At 41.0% G+C, this 17679-nt stretch overlaps 1 protein-coding gene across 1 annotated transcript in view; it reads left to right on the forward strand.

The window, feature by feature from the left end:
• Window positions 1–13215, forward strand: part of LOC124796168 (adipocyte plasma membrane-associated protein-like) — a 121865-nt gene extending 108650 nt beyond the window's left edge. The window contains exons 7-8 of the mRNA XM_047260259.1: window positions 1135–1347; window positions 12573–13215. Of these exons, the coding sequence (XP_047116215.1) occupies window positions 1135–1347; window positions 12573–12578 (219 nt within the window). The 3' untranslated portion in view covers window positions 12579–13215. The remainder of the gene's footprint in view (window positions 1–1134; window positions 1348–12572) is intronic.
• Window positions 13216–17679: the final 4464 nt, after the last annotated feature.

Consider the following 17679-nt stretch of genomic DNA (forward strand, 5'->3'; position numbering starts at 1 on the left):
GTAGGGAAATAATGGCTCATAATTCTAACATTTCGGAAACACCTACGCAGCAGCTGATTCACTGGCTGTGCAATGTGTGGAAGAGCACAATCATGCATAAGAAAGATCCTGTACAAGCTGTCGAAGGGTTGGAAAAACATTGGTGCACAGAAGACTCTCAAAGCATTTACCAGTAATGGTGCAGGACCCGCAGGACTGATCTCCTCACAAAAAATGTGACACAACGATAAACAATGCCATCAACCTGCACTACACAGTCACCTTTGAAGAGTGAATTGGTACCGATTGATGTGAGTGTGGATTTTCCAATGCCCATATTCTGCAATTTTGCACACTGACATGTCCTTGGAGATGGAAATTGGCTTAATCTGTCCACAGAATGTTCCACAGCCATTCATTGTCCACTTCTATGTGAGCAAGAAATTACGGAGCAAACATTTGTGTGACTGGCAGGTCTGCTGGAAACAACTCCTGAACATGGGTGATTTTGTATGGACAGCATATATCAGGTTTCATAAGATTTTATGCACCATGCTCATAGGCATGTCCAATGTTTGGGTAATTCCCCATGCACTACATGTTTACACAAAACCACTTGACCCCTCCTGTAGTGCTGTGACCACATCTTCGACAGACTTCAGATCAGTTGTTTTCCTCAATTTACCATATCGCACTTGAAGAGAATCTATCTTTCCAAATTTTATAATAATTTTCTCCAGACCCTTAGAGTCATTTGACCAATGCCTTTTTTTATATACTTGAGAGTGTAGAACTTCTGCAGGGCTACTGGTGCACAGTCACAGTTGTGGTAAAAGAGCTTTACCAGCAGTGCATGATCCTTCTTGGAGACAGTCAGGCTGGGCATCTCAGATGCAAAGTGAGGAACAGCCATGTGCCATGTGTCTGTTGGTGCACATATTCTGACTGTTGCGATCCACACGTTGGTCAAATTTTTGTTAAAATTTTTATTGTTCCTTGGCATTTCCCCCTCCTTCAATAATATGCTGTTCAAATTTGATGGCACTCTGAGCAGTAGTTTTCTTTCCTGAGTGTTTTGAACCTGGAACTTTAAATATGGACATCCTGTATGTTTCAGGTAATAACTAACACAATAATTGAGACTGTATGTTGCAGCTTGGACATACTGAGACTGTATTCCGAGAGACAATGGCTCGGAGCATGGTAGTTTGGTTGGATGATGAAGGTGGAATCTTAACAAGCCTGCAGTGTCCTTCTGGAACTACACGATACATTTCAGAAGCCATTGTTGTGGGTAATAATATTTACCTAGCATCACCATTCAACAATTATATCGGACGCCTTCCCACCGAATCTCTGTTATCACAGGTAAACTTCAATCTTCCATTATTCTTTCTACGTAGCTATAAAACTTAACACTGAGACAGCAAAAAATGTTTGTCCCATTGTTATTTCCATCATTTTGCTTTCATGTTAATCAATAAACATGTAAAAGGAGAGGAAAGGAAGGGGGAGTGGGGTGTTGGGTGGGGTGTGGGGTGGGAGAGAGCACGAGACTGAAAAAAAACTGTAAGTTGAATAAATTATCAATATTCAATATTCACATCATACAGTATTCACTTATTAAATAAATATCATTATGAAGCATTTAGTAGTCAGTCAGAAAGTAGGCTTCATTCGGTATCAGAATACCCATTTTTCTTGTTCAGTTTTTTAACTTGTGTTTTATTTTTGAGTGTATTTTCTCTGTGGTTCTCATGCCTCCCGTTGTTCACATTCTTCATTCAAAGCTAATATAGATACACATAATAAATAAAATCAGTTTGAAACCTTGTTATATATTATATTTCTATAAATAACTGCAGAACAATGCTTTATTTAAAAAGCAACACCTGATTACAAGTCAAAAACATTGTGCGTAGGTGGTGTCACACAGCTTTAAGGAAGGTTAAGAACTGCAATATGAAATACACAGCTGTAGCAGTATATTTTATCAAAGATGATCGATTTCAGCCTGGGACCAGACCATCAACAGGCCCAAAAAACCTCTAGCTGTCTAGTGCATTTTAACAAGTGGACACAAGTGTCTCTCAGTTATGGAACAGTCTCCAATTGATAACTGTTATTCCAATTGTGTAAATGCATAGCTGAGATGTTTTTTGGACCCAATGATTTTCTGATCCTAGATCAAAGTCAGTCACCTTTAATAACATATATTGATACAACTGTCAAACAATGGAAAATCCAGGATGGAATGCAAAAATATGTGAGAAGGAAAGCTGCCACTCACCATATAGTGGAGACGCTGAGTCGCAGATAGGCACAACAAAAAGATTTTCACACTTCAGGCTTCTGCCAGTGACCTTTGTCAACAATAGACACACATGTGCACACACACACACTCACACAAATACAACTCACACATGCGACTGCAGTCTCAGTCAACTGAAACCACACTGTGAGCACCAGCACCGGTGCATGATGGGAGTGGTGACTGGGTGAGGGAAAGGAGGAGGCTGGGGCAGGGAGGGGGAGGGATAGTATGGTGGGAATGGTGGACAGTGAAGTACTGCAGGTTGGGCGGCAGGCAGGGGAGAGGTGGGGAGGGAGGGGAGGGCAAGCAGCGGAAAAGGGGAGAAATAGGATATAAATAAAAAATAATAAAATAAAATAAATAAAAATAAATAAATAAAAGACTGTGTGTGGTCATGGAATGACAGCTGTGTAGAGTTGGAATGGGAGTGGGGAAGGGGCTGGATGGATGAGGACCGTGACTAACGAAGGTTGAGGACAGGAGGGTTATGGGGCCATATGATGTATTGCAGGGAAAGTTCCCATTTGTGCCATTCAGAAAAGCTGGTGTTGTTGGGAAGGATCCATATGGCACAGGCTGTGAAGCAGTCATTGAAATGAAGGATATCATGTTTGGCAATGTGTTCAGCAACAGGGTGGTCCATTTGTTTCTTGGCCACAGTTTGTCGGTGGCCATTCATGCAGACAGACAGCTTGTTGGTTGTCATGGCTACATAGAATCCAACACAGTGGGTGCAGCTTAGCTTGTAGTCCACATGACTGGTTTCCAGGTAGCCCTGCCTTTGATGGGATAGGTGATAATAGTGACTCAACTGCAGTAGGTGGTGGTGGGAGAATGTATGGGACAGGTCTTACATCCAGGTCTATTACAGGTGTATGAGCCATGAGGTAAGCAATTGAGAGCAGGAGGGGAAGGATAGTGGGCAGTACATTTCCCATTTCAGGACACAATGAGAGGGAATCGAAACCCTGATGAAGAATGTAATTCAGTAGCTCCAGTCCTGGGTGATACTGAGTCAGGATGGGATTACACCGCTGTGGCCAGACGGTCAGCCTTGGGGAGATGGTGGGAGACTACAAAGACCAAGTGTGGGAGATTTGTTTTTGGACAAGGTTGTGAGGATAATTACAGTCAGTGAAGGCTTCACTGAGACTCTCGGTATATTTTAAAAGGGACTGCATGTCACTGCAAATGCAACCACGGGTGGCTAGGCTGTATGGAAGGGCCTCCTTGGTATGGAATGGGTGGCAGCTGTTGAAGAGGAGGTATTGCTGGTGGTTAGTAGGTTTGATATGGATGGAGGTGCTGATGTAGCCATCTTTGAGGTGGAGGTCAGCATCTAGGAAGGTGGCTTGTTGGGTTGAGTAGGACCAGGTGAAGCAAATGGGAGAGAAGCTGTTGAGGTTCTGGAGGAATGTGGATATGGTGTCCTCACCTTTGATCCAGACAGCAAAGATGTCATCAATGATTCTGAAGCAGATGAGGGGTTTAGGATTTGAGAGTTTAGGAAGGATTCCTCTAGATGGCCCATGAATAGGTTGGTATAGGATGATGCCATGTGGGTGCCCATAGCCATACCCTGGATTTTTTTGTAGGTAATGCCTTCATAGGAGATGCAATTATGGGTGAGGATATAGTTGGTCATGGCGACTAGGAAGGAAGGTGTTGGTTTGGAATCCGTCAGGTGTTGAGAAAGGTAGTGTTCAATAGTGGTAAGGCCATGGGCACTAGGAATGTTAGTGTACAGGGAGGTGGCATCAATAGTGACAAGCAGGGCACTGTGTGATAAAGGTACAGGAACTGTGGAGATTCGGTGGGGGAAATGGTGGGTATCTTTTATATAGTAGGGTAGGTACCAGGTAATAGGTTGAAGGTGTTGGTCTACAAGAGCAGAGGTTCTCTCAGTGGGGGCACAGTAACCAGCCACAATGGGGCATCCTGGGTGGTTAGGTTCATGGACTTTAGGAAGCATGTAGAAGGTACAAGTGCAGGGAGTGGTACGGGTGAGTAGAAAGATGGACTCCAAGGGGAGAGTCTAGGATAGGCCTAAGGATTTGAGCAGTGACTGGAAATCCTGTTGGGTTAATGTATTGGTGTCACTGTGCCAAGGTTTGTAGGTGAAAGTACCTGACAGCTGGCAGAGTCCCTCCAACAGGTAATTCTTGCAGTTCAGAACAACAGTGGTAGAGCCTCTGTCCACAGGTAGGATTATAATGTCAGTATCAGTCTTTAGATGGTGGACTGTGGTTCTTTCTGCAGATGAATGATTAGACTTCATGTTGAAGGATCTGGGGAATGATGAGTTTCAGTGTGTGTTATGGGTTCCAGGAATTTGGGATTGCATGGCAGGACAATCTTGCGGATGGAGAGAAGCTACTGCAAGAAGGTTTGGGCTTCATTGGTATGGTTTTGCAGGACTATGTTGGTAAGGGCTAAAGATTGGCAGGATTTGAACAGGTGGAGGTCATTGTGGAAGGAGGGGTGGCAGCCAGAGATTGGTGATTTGATGGTAAGGCCATTAGGGGGGATTCCATGAGCCAAGCAACAATGCAGGAACAGTATGTGGGGCTGGGATCTGGCTAGGGATAATGAGACTTTTCTGTGTTGATGAAGATGGAAGGAGCAAGGATTCACGGTGCTGGAAAAATGCGAAAAATTACATAAATAATGTAGAATAACGTGTGAAAAATTTCACAAAAATACACCCAAATACATGTAAAAATATACGAAAAAGATAAAATGGGTGCAAAAGGGGGAAACAATAAGAAATCTGAGGGAGTTGGAGTTGACGATTGTGAAATGGGAAAACTCGATAAAAATTGGGGAGAAGTCATAAGGATCTAAGTAAAGAATAACTGATTTTATATATATATAAAAACAAAGATGAGGTGACTTACCGAACAAAAGCGCTGGCAGGTCGATAGACACACAAACAAACACAAACATACACACAAAATTCAAGCTTTCGCAACAAACTGTTGCCTCATCAGGAAAGAGGGAAGGAGAGGGGAAGACGAAAGGAAGTGGGTTTTCGTCTTCCCCTCTCCTTCCCTCTTTTGTTCGGTAAGTCACCTCATCTTTGTTTTTATATATAATTTTTCCCACGTGGAATGTTTCCTTCCATTATATTGATTTTATATATATATATATATATATATATATATATATATATATATATATATATAAAAAACTGTGGTTAGCAGGTCTGAGGGTGAATAAGTGTGAAGAAGGGGGACGGCAGATGTGACTGGATGGTGGAATTAGTGGGTATGAACTGGGATAGAATGGAGAAGGTGTCTGCGGTGGGGAACGGTTCGTAGGATGAGATACAATATCATGTGGCACTGGAATGGTGCAGGAGTAAACACGCAAAAATACATGAAATGGCGCAGGGAGATTAATCAATTTGGAAGTATAGCATTAATTATTCCAGTGGGAGTTATTGCCTAACTCAGTTCACTCCTCCATCCAACCATTATCCACCACCACTGCCCCCAAACCACCCCCTGTTAACTTTCCAGAGTTTCTTAGCCTCAAACCTTGCCTCACTATCATTCCCCAAATCCCTCAACATGCAGACTAACCTTGCATCCACAGAAAGATCCACAGTTCACCATCTAATAACTGATCCTGGCATTATAATCCTACCTGCGGACAAAGGCTCCACCACTGTTGTTCTGAACTGCAAGGATTACCTGGCAGAAGGACTCCACCAGTTGTCAGATACTTCCACGTACAAACCTTGCCACAGTGACTCCATTCCAGTAACCAAGCAGGATCTCCAGTCACTACTCAAATCATTAGGCCCATCCCAGAACCTCTCCCCAGAGTTCATCTCTCTACTCACCCCTACCACTCCCTTCTACATGCTCCCTGAAGTCCATAAACCTAACCACCCAGGATGCCCCATGGTGGCTGGTTACTATGCTCCCACTGAGAGAACCTCTGCTCTTGTAGACCAACACCTGTAGCCAATTACCTGGTACCTTCCCTCCTATATAAAAGATACCAACCATTTCCTCCACCGACTCTCCACAGTTTCTGTCCCTTTACCAAACAGTGGCCTGCTTGTCACTATTGATGTCACCTCCCTGTACACTAACATTCCTAACATCCATGCCCTTACTGCTATTGAACACTACCTTTCTCAACACCCGATGGATTCCAAACCAACAACTTCCTTCCTAGTCGCCATAACCAACTATATCCTCACCCACAATTACTTCTCCTATGAAGGCATCATCCTATGCCAACCTATTCATGGGCCATCTAGAGGAATCCCTTCTCAACACCCAGAGTCCTAAACCACTCACCTGGTTCAGATTCATTGATGACATCTTTGCTATCTGGATCAAAGGTGAGGACACCCTATCCACATTCCTCCAGAACCTCAACAACTTCTCCCTCTTTTGCTTCACCTGGTCCTACTCAAGCCAACAAGCCACCTTCCTAGATGTTGACCTCCAACTTAAAGACGGCTACATCAGTGCCTCCGTCCATATCAAACCTACTAACCACTGGCAATACCTCCACTTCAACAGCTGCCACCCATTCCATACCATGAAGTCCCTTCCACACTGCCTAGCCAGCTGTGGTTGCTGAATCTGCAGCAACAAGCAGTCCCTCTCGAAATATACCAAGGCTCTCACTGAAGCCTTCACTGACTGTAATTATCCTCCCAACCTTGTACAAAAACAAATCTCCCATGCCTTATCTTTCTAGTCTCTCACCATCTCCCAAAACCCCACCAGCTGGCCACAGAGGAGCATTCCCCTCATAACTCAGTACCACCCAGGACTAAAGCTACTGAATTACATTCTCCAACATGGTTTTGATTCCCTCTCGTCGTGCCCTGAAATGAGAAATGTCCTGCCCACTATCCTTCCCACCCCTCCCACAGTGGCATTCGGGAGGACGACGGTTCAATCCCGTCTCCGGCCATCCTGATTTAGGTTTTCCGTGATTTCCCTAAATCGCTTCAGGCAAATGCCGGGATGGTTCCTTTGAAAGGGCACGGCCGATTTCCTTCCCCATCCTTCCCTCACCCGAGCTTGCGCTCTGTCTCTAATGACCTCGTTGTCGATGGGACATTAAACACTAATATCCTCCTCCTCCTCCCACAGTGGTATTCTGCCCTCCACCAGACCTTCACAATATACTCATCCATCCTTACACAACCCCTGCTCCAAATTCCTCACCTCTTGGCTCATACCCCTGTAATAGAACTAGATGCAAGACCTGTCCCATACATCCTCCCACCATCACCTACTCCATTCCAGTCACTAACATCACCTACCCCATCAAAGGCAGGGCTACCTAGAAAACAGTCATGTGGTCTACAATCTAAGCTGCAAACAATGTGCTGCATTCTATGTAGGCATGACAACCAACAACTTGTCTGTCCGCATGAATGGCCACTGACAAACTGTGGCCAAGAAACAAGTGGACCACCCTGTTGCTGAACACGCTACCAAACATGACACCCCTCATTTCAATGACTGCTTCACAGCCTGTTCCATACGGATCCTTCCCACCAACACCAGCTTTTTTGAATTGCGCAGATGGGGACTTTCCCATCAATACATTCTATGTTCCCATAACCCTCCTGACCTCAACCTTCGTTAGTCGCTGTCCTCACCCATCCAGCCCCTTCCCTGCTCCCATTCCAGCTCTACACAGCTGTCATTTCACCTCCACACACAGTCTTTTTTTTTAATTAATTAATTTATTTTATTTTATTTATTTATATTTCTTTCCTTTTCTCCTACTCCCTCTCCCCCTCCCCACCTCTCCCCTGCTCGCTACCCAACCTGCAGCCCTTCACTGTCCACCATCCCCACCATACTATCCCTCCCCCCCCCCCCCCCCCCAGTTGCCGCTCCCATCATGCTCCAGTGATGCTACTCACAATGTAGTTTCAGTAGCTTGAGACTGCAGTCATGTGTGTGAGTTGTGTTTGCGCGAGTGTGTGTGCACATGCAAGTCTGTTGTTGACAAAGGCCATTGGCCAAAAGCTTTAAGTGTGACAGTCTTTTTGTTGCGCCTATCTGCGACTCAGCATCTCTGCTGTATGGTGACTGATACAACTGTGTAGTTCATAATGCAGTTCTTAACTCTTTCAGATCCACTTTCAATTTTCTGCTATGGCTCTTATGTTGGACAATGTCTAACATGTATGCATTATTGTGAAATAAATAAGAGCTGGGGAGAATGTATTCAGTAGAAAAATTGACTTGGAAAGGGTTAACCTCGATTACAAGTCTTTTCCTTGGTCAAATGACTTGTTGCACAGTATTTAATGATCTTGGATAAAGTATTGAGACAGAAGGAAACAAAATCTCAAGGATAGTGAGATATTTTTTACTTGAAACAGACTGTACACAATGATTTTCTTACTTGGAAGTTGGCATGATGACAAGGGAGAAGGGTGGAGGGTTGAGTTTGACCTCTGGGGCTCAGATTGTAATCTAAACATCTGCATGTCCAGCCTACATCTCAATCTATAATTACATACTACAAACCACAGTTAAGTGCGTTACACAGCATGCTTCTCACTGTACCTCTTATAAATGATTCTTAACACTCCATTCACATATAGAATGTGGAAAGAATGTTTGCTTATGTGGTGTCACTGCCAGACACCACACTTGCTAGGTGGTAGCCTTTAAATCGGCCGCGGTCCGTTAGTATACGTCGGACCCGCGTGTCGCCACTATCAGTGATTGCAGACCGAGCGCCGCCACACGGCAGGTCTAGAGAGACTTCCTAGCACTCGCCCCAGTTGTACAACCGACTTTGCTAGCGATGGTTCACTGACAAAATACGCTCTCATTTACCGAGACGATAGTTAGCATAGCCTTCAGCTACGTCATTTGCTACGACCTAGCAAGGCGCCATTACCAGTTACTATTGATATTATGAATAATGTACCGTCTAAAGTGACGTTCACCATTTATGGATTAAAGTTAAGTATTCCACCAGCTATGTCCGTTTTTTCTAAATTCTAATTTCCTTGACCTGTTCCAGACCTCACGCCAGCCTGCGTGAGTTAAAACGCGTGCCTTTCGGCTTCCTCTTGTAACCCGGTGTTGGCTCTCCTGCCAACCCACAACAGCTTAAATGCCTGTGTGTGTACTGTAATTGTCTTCATAGTCCCTGTGGGAACAATACATAGGGAGCTGTAGCACATTCCTAGTTTCCTCATTTTTTTGTTATTCTGGATTATGATATAGCCAGTCCAACAGATCACTATAAGGCCGTGCATGAATTGAAAGAAAGGTTGGTTTATTGTTGCTCTATTCAGTTATTAGAGTAGTGCTTGAAAAGAGGATTGAAATGTTATTGATATGTACAACAGTGACATGTTAGATAATATTATGGAAAAATGAATCTCTGAGAGCAGACTCAAGGTGCCAACTTAAGTAACTCCATTTCAGTTCCTAAATACAACTTTTGAGCAAAAAACTGAGAACCATTTTTCCAAACATCTCTGATGCTGTAAGACCAGTTTGTTCCTAGCCAGGATCAGTGGCTGAACTGAAAGATCATTTAGCACATTGGAAACAATAAAGAATGTTCTACAATGCACAGTATGCAAAATGTATAACAAGAGGTAAGATTACTTGACATGGAATCCACTTTGGTTCAACAATTAAACTTAATTGGTATATGCAACATGCTTGAAAAAAAAAAAAAAAACATTTTGTGAGCTTGACCATCTGTTACAAATGTAGCTCTGTTATATTCAGTTACAACAGTGTATGTTATGTGTTATGATATGTAAGGAAATGCATAACACTAAATAATAATATGGAATGCAGAACAACATCTACATACTGTTCTAATGTAGCAGTTATTTGCAGCGTATGTATTGCTGTATTCAAATAATAATACTATGTAATAAAAAAAGAATTTCATTGGTCAGAATCACAAGCCTTCAAAAAATTAACAAAGATATGTAGTACCACTTTTGTAGTCAAGTCAGAGAGACTGACAAGACCTGTCACAGGCCCATCCTGGCTCTCAGCAGACCTACTAGGAACTTTTACTTTTTAAAAAAGAAGCTAGATCTTAGGCTATTACAGATTATTTTTTTCATCACGTCAGCACTCTCACATAAATATGTTTTCAACAATTCTTTTCACACAGAGAGATAGCAATAACATACAGTGCAGTATGACTTGCCTCCAGCATATGTGCAGTGGTTTTCGTTGTAGCTAAAGAAAACGGCTTTGAATAATATGGATTAGATAATGCATGGGCAACCTCACAAACATTACTACAAATTGGAAATACAATACTGTATTTTACGGACTATAAGACAGTAAGGACTGTAAGACACACCTTAATTTTTAACTAATTTTTTTTAAATAACATTTTTACCATTTTTTTCTTGGCAGATTGCAAAGCCAGACTACAAAATAATTCTTAGTTTATAAAATTAAATTGACCTTCAAAATCCCTGAAAATCATCATGTGAACTTTCTTCTTCTTCTTCTTCTTCTTCCTCTTTGTTGTCATCATTGTCCTCTTCACATGTAAGATGGTCTTCACTGCCATCAAGAGCATTACTTATGCCGCACTTCTTGGAAGATTTAGCAAAATTGTCTTCTCTCACTCTGGATCATAAGTGTTTTATCACTCAAATACATATTTGATTGTATGTTGTTTTAAAGCTCCCTTTGGTGTGAATTCATGTTGTGTTTCATCCGTCATCCATTTGTTCCATTCCTCTCTCATATACACTTTAAATGGTTTATTTATTGAGACATCAAGAGATTGCAATTGTGAAAGAAGTCCTCCCGGAATAACAGTAAGCTCTGTATTTCCCTGTCTCAGTTTCTCTTCCACATAATTTTTCAAATGAATACTAAACTGATGCAGCACAAGAAGAGAACTCATCTTCAATAACACACCTTTCCTTCTCTCCCACACTCTGTTAAGCCATAATTTCATACCAACCTTGTCTATCCAACCCTTCTCATGTATATGAACGAAAAAACACCTGGTGGTATTTCAGAAGGTTTTGGCATTGTTTTGCACTTGAAAATGACCACTGGATTAAGTTTAGTACGATCAGCACAACGTGAAAGGACAACAGCGTAGAGCATTTTCCCATGTCCACTTGTTTTAATAGTTACAGTTTTTAGCACCTTTCATGGCAACAGTTCTTTACTCAGCATATCAAATATCAGAGGAGTTTTGTCCATATTTGGTATTTGGCTTAGTTCCACACTGGTATAATTTTGATGTTGAATAATAAAGTGATGGAAAGATAATATTTTCTCTTTGTACTCTTGTGGCATTTTCTGAGATATTTTGGTTTTGGTTTGCATGCCAAGTCCATGACACTTCATAAACCTATAGCACCAGCCACTCCACCCTTAAAGTCTGTTAAGTCCAACTGTAGTGTAAGATAAGCGTGTACTTTAATTGTTTTTGTATTCATTCCAGTGTTATTCTGATGGTGTCCTTGAATCCATTTCAATATATTATCTTCTAGTTTTGGCCATTTTGCATTCAGTCCTCTATTTACACATTTAGTCCTCCTCATTTTTTTTCAATTTTTCTTTATTGGCCCGCTAATCATGAATGGTTTTCCCTGTTCGTGGAGGCCAAAATGCTGCCCAGCTGCTCTGTTTCCATGTTCTTCTGCATATGCTATTACTTATAATTTATAGCCTGCATCATATGAATACCTTTTTACTGTTTTCCATTAAGAAACTAGCTACTAACAAAAATATTGTACTGTTATCGATAACACAAATCACTTTCAATTCACTAGCATTGTAGACTGCAATGACACATCTTGAGCTAGACAATGTTCTGGGTTTGTGATGGTAAGGCAGGAGGCAGGCAGTGTTAGTAAGCTTGTGAATCCCCACAACTCATGTTCATCGCATCGGTGTACTGCTGCTGCATTAAGTATATGGGACTAAATATGTGAGATAGAATGCATTTAACTTCTCAAGGAATAGTAAGCAGTTGAAATTATAAGCAGGTAAGTACACCTTCCTAGTTAGTTGTATCTGCTGTGAAAATATGATTCTGAAAATAACTTGGGGGGGGGGGGGGGTTAAAATAAAATAACACTGTTTCTACTGTTATATGCCCTATCACACAGGTAAGTTTACATATCCATTCAAAAAGCTATGATGTTGATTGTTCTTTGAGAATAAAATGATAAATCTTAGGCACTTTAAGAACTTTCCTTGGCTGTCATCTAAATCAGTGTCATTGTGTAGAAGACTTTTTTTTTAATTCCATATTTTCATTTCAGCTCTGATGATAAACCATTCTCAAGAATAAAAACTCTGCTCAGTGTATTGACAAGCTAAAATAAATAGAACATTGTTGCATATATGGGGTCATTGCATCTCCTTGGAAAGGAGCAGCAAAAATGATGGTGCAATACTATCATTTGAGATGTTCACTTGCTCAATATACCCCAAGGACATCAAGACATTTAGTCATCTTGCCATAGGTGATAGTGTGCATTGTGTCTGACCATGTACTGAACAGCAATGCAGAAGTGTGGGTTCAAGTGGAACCACAGACTAGAACTAATTTGATTTGGAACACTTCACATACTTAAATGATTTTGCCATCTCAGTACATACAGCATAGGCTTGGGCAAATTTATATTACAGTTACTGTTGCAAAATGATCAGTGCCATAAGCTGTTTACAACCAGCTGTGCTGAATATTTTTGTTTGAGAAATCATGTGCTGGTGATAATATTTTAGAATGTAATATAAGTAGCCAGAACTTATATGTGAGTGTTGGGACTCACAGGTAATTTTATGTGACAGCTATGAGTCTGTAACTAAAATAATTGTAATACATTTCTTTGTGTCATCATTTTGTAAAACTTTTTATCAAGACTTCAGAGTGCTTATAAAGTACAAATACTGTTTATGTAATACAGCTTCTTTGTAGTGTAATAGAATTAAAAGTTCTGAATTTTGTCATTTTGATGTCTATCTTTTTTACAATAAACTGCTTTTCATAATGTTGCAGTTTCAGTGAGGTACTAATTGTAAGATAACATGTACTTACCATACCTATGAAAATATTTATTGCTGCTGCAACTATAAATCTTCAGTGGAATGCAGAATTCCACCAAGGTACGAATAGTATGCAGAAAACACTTCATTTATGAATCACATGATGGCATAACTATGGTCATATTCATTTAAGAAAAAAAAGATCATGGTGTTGGAATCATAGCATCATGACAATGTAAGTTCAGAACATTTTTAACAGTGCCTGCAGATTTATTTATGACAACAACTCGATGTTTTTGAAAATATGAACTTTGTTAAGCACACCTTTACTAATAGACTTGACAAAGATTGTGCTGTTAAGCCCCAATCCTCCAAACAAGTATTTTAAATGAATAATAAATAAATTCATGACAAAAGAATGATCACATAAGCTCAATAGTGCAGTGTGTCCACATTAATTGTCCTTGATTTTCAAATGCAATTAAAAACAAAAAACTATGAGACATAGATACCCCCAGTTTACAGCATCATGTAAACTGACAAAAAGTTTTGTACAAAAAATTAGAATACTTGCTCATGGGCTCCTTTCATAACCTGCAAAATGTCTAGATGATACTCTATTTCAGCCTATGCGTGTACAGGCATGTCTAGGGTGCTGGAGGCTACTGCATCCCCTGTTCATTTGCAGAGATCGCCATGGTCACATATAGGTGAGGCATACACAGCATCTATCATATAACCCACAGGAAGAAATCCAAATGGGTTATACATGGAGATCACTTCGGCGGCTTGGTAGGGCTATCATGTCCTATCCATCGCTGTGGAAATGTTCGGTTCAGGAAGTCGTGAACATGTAAACTCCAGTACAGTAGTGCACCATCCTGATGGATAACTATATTTGGTGGGAAAGAATCTGAGGGACATAAAATTGCTAAAGTATGTACAGCTAAACAGTTCCTGTTACTGTTTGCTCGATGAAGAAAAATGGAACAACTAAGCTATCTTTCACCACATCAACAAAAGTATTGCATCACCCCGATATATCATGCAGGTGTGCTGCTATTACAACTGTGCCTCTACCAATCGGTAGGTCACCTCTGACGTTGTTTGTAAACATACACACTGTTACAATGAATGCTAGCTATGAGTAGAATGCTGCTCTCTAATGGATAGCAGCATTTCAGTTAAATGTAAAGCACCTGCAGGGGCAAATTATAAGGCTCTGTGGAACATTAGGGTGAATATCCATCATGCCATGAAGGACATTCGTGACCAATGGTTGGGTCTGTATCATCAAGTTACACCCAGAAGGCTCGTCAAGTAGGGAAGTTGTTCGATGTGTGCACCAGCGTCAAAGTGAAGTATTGTGGACAGAGAATCAGTTTCAATTGGCATATGGTGTTGAGGACTTACACTGTGTATGCTGTCCACATTCGATAGACACACAGGATGATTGATATCTATGACTTCTAAGTCAAAGAAACTGAGGACTGAGTGCTCCAGAACTGAATTTGGCATTCAAAGAGGCTCCAGGATGTCATATATTGCTTTAAACTGTTAGGAGATGATTGCATGTTGTGAATCTCCATTCCAAGCAACCACAGTAAACACCAATTTATACACGATAGCACCACGGTACAGATGGGAAAAAAATCGTGCAGAATGGACACCCAAGGATTGGTGTCAGGTGTTGTTCATGCAGGAAATTCACATCTGTTTGTACCCTGATAACTGCAGACAATGTTTTTGGATAAAACCCAGTAATATTAAATGCCTCTGACACAGAGTCCCACATGTGCAACAAGGTGGTGGTGGTGGTGGTGGTGGTGGTGGTGGAGTGATGCTCTAGTGCGGCATTACATGGGGCACCTTGCACCTTTAGTGGTTGTTGAGGGCAGACTCATGGTACTGAGATGAACAGAGTGGCCTTTCTGTTACCTGGACATAAACTCAATCAATTACATGTGGGATTGGTTGAAACAAACTGTATTCGGACATCGACAATGACTACATGCTCTGTGCGATTTAGGCAGATCGCAATTGAAAAATTGGACAATTTAGACATGGGATGGCTTGATGATCTCATTGATGGTATGCAACAAGGACACCAAGCTTGCATCTGAGCAAGGGGATGTTCCACCACATTTTGACATTGCTTAGGAGTGCATGAGAAGCACACCATGAGAACAGACAATTTTGTCTTTACACAAATGTTTGTCTTTTTTATTTGGTGATCTGGACAAATTGTAAATGAATATCAGAGCCAATTTTTTGTTTTCTACGTAATGAATTTTTAAATAAAGGAGTGATGCAAAACTTCCATTGGTATGTGTATTTGGTGTTTTGCCCTATCTGGTCCAACAACTCAATGGCAGATTTGTGGTGAAGCTGCAAGTCATTTGCGTAATTTGAAATTTGTAAGCAAGCAAATTAGTTTATGCAACACCTTGGGAACTGTTGAGCAAGAGAAGTTCAGGTCTTGTTGTGTTGACTGGTGAACTGACTTCGGTGGGCTCCTTCAGAAGATTGTAATCTCCTCTACAATTTCGTCAGATGAGCATTTCCTGGCAGAACCTATTTGTTTACACTCCCAGTGGCTGACGTCTGGTAGTTCCCCTTGAATTTCATGTCAGAAATTTCTTTGGACAGCAATGGGTGATTTTGTTCCCACATACCACACCATGGTGATTGTAAAATCCGAGTTCATGTGGACACTGCATCTTATTCAAGTGTAGCTTTCATTTATTGAAAGTTCTGATAAGTCTACACACTGGCATGAAGGAATAGTATTTACATTTTCAGTTACATGGTATTTTCCAGGACTTGAGTAAGTAGTGGGACTGTCAAATGAGCTTTCCTTTGAGCTTTTGTTGTTGTTTTGGCTCCACATTCTACGTCTTCCACTTCCTCATTCCTCTTTTCCTTGTTTCTCTGTCCCCATTTCTTACTTTTCATGCATTCCTTATTTTCATGCTTTTGACAGAATTCTATATTGTGTCTCATACACTGATTGTTTTCTAAATGTCGTTTTACATGGGCTCCTCCTTTTCATAAAAACTTCTTTATAACTACTACTATTCACTGTGTCAATATCTCATTTCTTTCAAATAAATGAAAAATATTCCTACATATGAATTTTTTGTTTATTGCTTTACACTGTTACTGTTACCAGTGTTCCGACAGAGATCTGTAAGGGACCACTCGTTACATGGATTGACGTGGTGCTTAATCCATGGCAGATGTCAATATAAGAATTGAAATCAAAGTTAAAAAGAATAAAAGTGAGGACAATCTGTTTTTATTAAAACAGCATTAAATTCTTGATGTTCTAAGCTTACTGTTTTGTATGTAGTCAAAGCCCCAGTGAAGGATGTGGATGACTTTTCAAGGCCAGGGTGATACTGGGTTATCTGAGGAGTTCTGGTCAGTGGCTATTATTCTGTGAAGTATTTAAGAAATTTTCAAATAAGGTAAATCCAGAATGGAATCAACCACAGAGACAGAAGTATTATCTGGTGTTTCGCAAGCAAAAGTACAGGAGTGTTGTTGTAAATAATATACATTAATTACTTATGTTATTTATTTACATAACCTGATGGAATTACGTCTTGCGTCTAACTGGGAATTCTACATATTTTATATCTAATATAGAATACTACAATTAGAATTTGCTGCAGTGTACACAAAAACACACTGTTTACATTCCTTATTTCAAGCATACCAGTAAATACAAAATTCATATATAGGTTTAAATCAATCACTAGCAACAATGGATGTGATAGGAAGGGTTTGAAGAGGGAAAGATACACAAACATGACCCACAATTAATGAAGATAGAGGAAAAAGTGGTGTCCCGGATAGAAAAAAATTAACTTGAAAAACTCAAACAATAGAAAATCCAGGATGAACTGAAACAATATTATGATTCAGTGTGGGCATGACAACCAACAAGTGGCCAAGAAACAACTGGACCACTCTGCTGTCAAGTGTGCCACCCAATATGACATTCTTCATTTCAATGACTGCTTCACAGTCTGTGCCATATGGATCATTCCCACCAACACCTCCTTTTCTGAACTGCGTAGGTGGGAAATCTTCCTGCAATATATTCTACAGTCCCAAACCCTCCTGCCCTCAACCTTTGTTAGTCAATGTCCTCACCCATCTAGCCCCTCCCCTGCTCCCATCCTTGCACTACACAGCCCTCAGTCCACCAATGCACCCAATCTTTTTACTTCTTTCCTTTTCCACTAACCTCCACCTCTCCCCTGTCCACCATTTAACCTCCACGACTGCACCTAGCTGCCCTACCCTCTCTCCACCTTGTCCCTGCATACTCCCCAGCAGCACTTCACCGTCCCCCACCCCCTACCCTGCTAT

The sequence above is a fragment of the Schistocerca piceifrons genome, chromosome 4, assembly GCF_021461385.2.
Source record: "Schistocerca piceifrons isolate TAMUIC-IGC-003096 chromosome 4, iqSchPice1.1, whole genome shotgun sequence".
In the NCBI taxonomy this organism is placed as follows: domain Eukaryota; kingdom Metazoa; phylum Arthropoda; class Insecta; order Orthoptera; family Acrididae; genus Schistocerca; species Schistocerca piceifrons.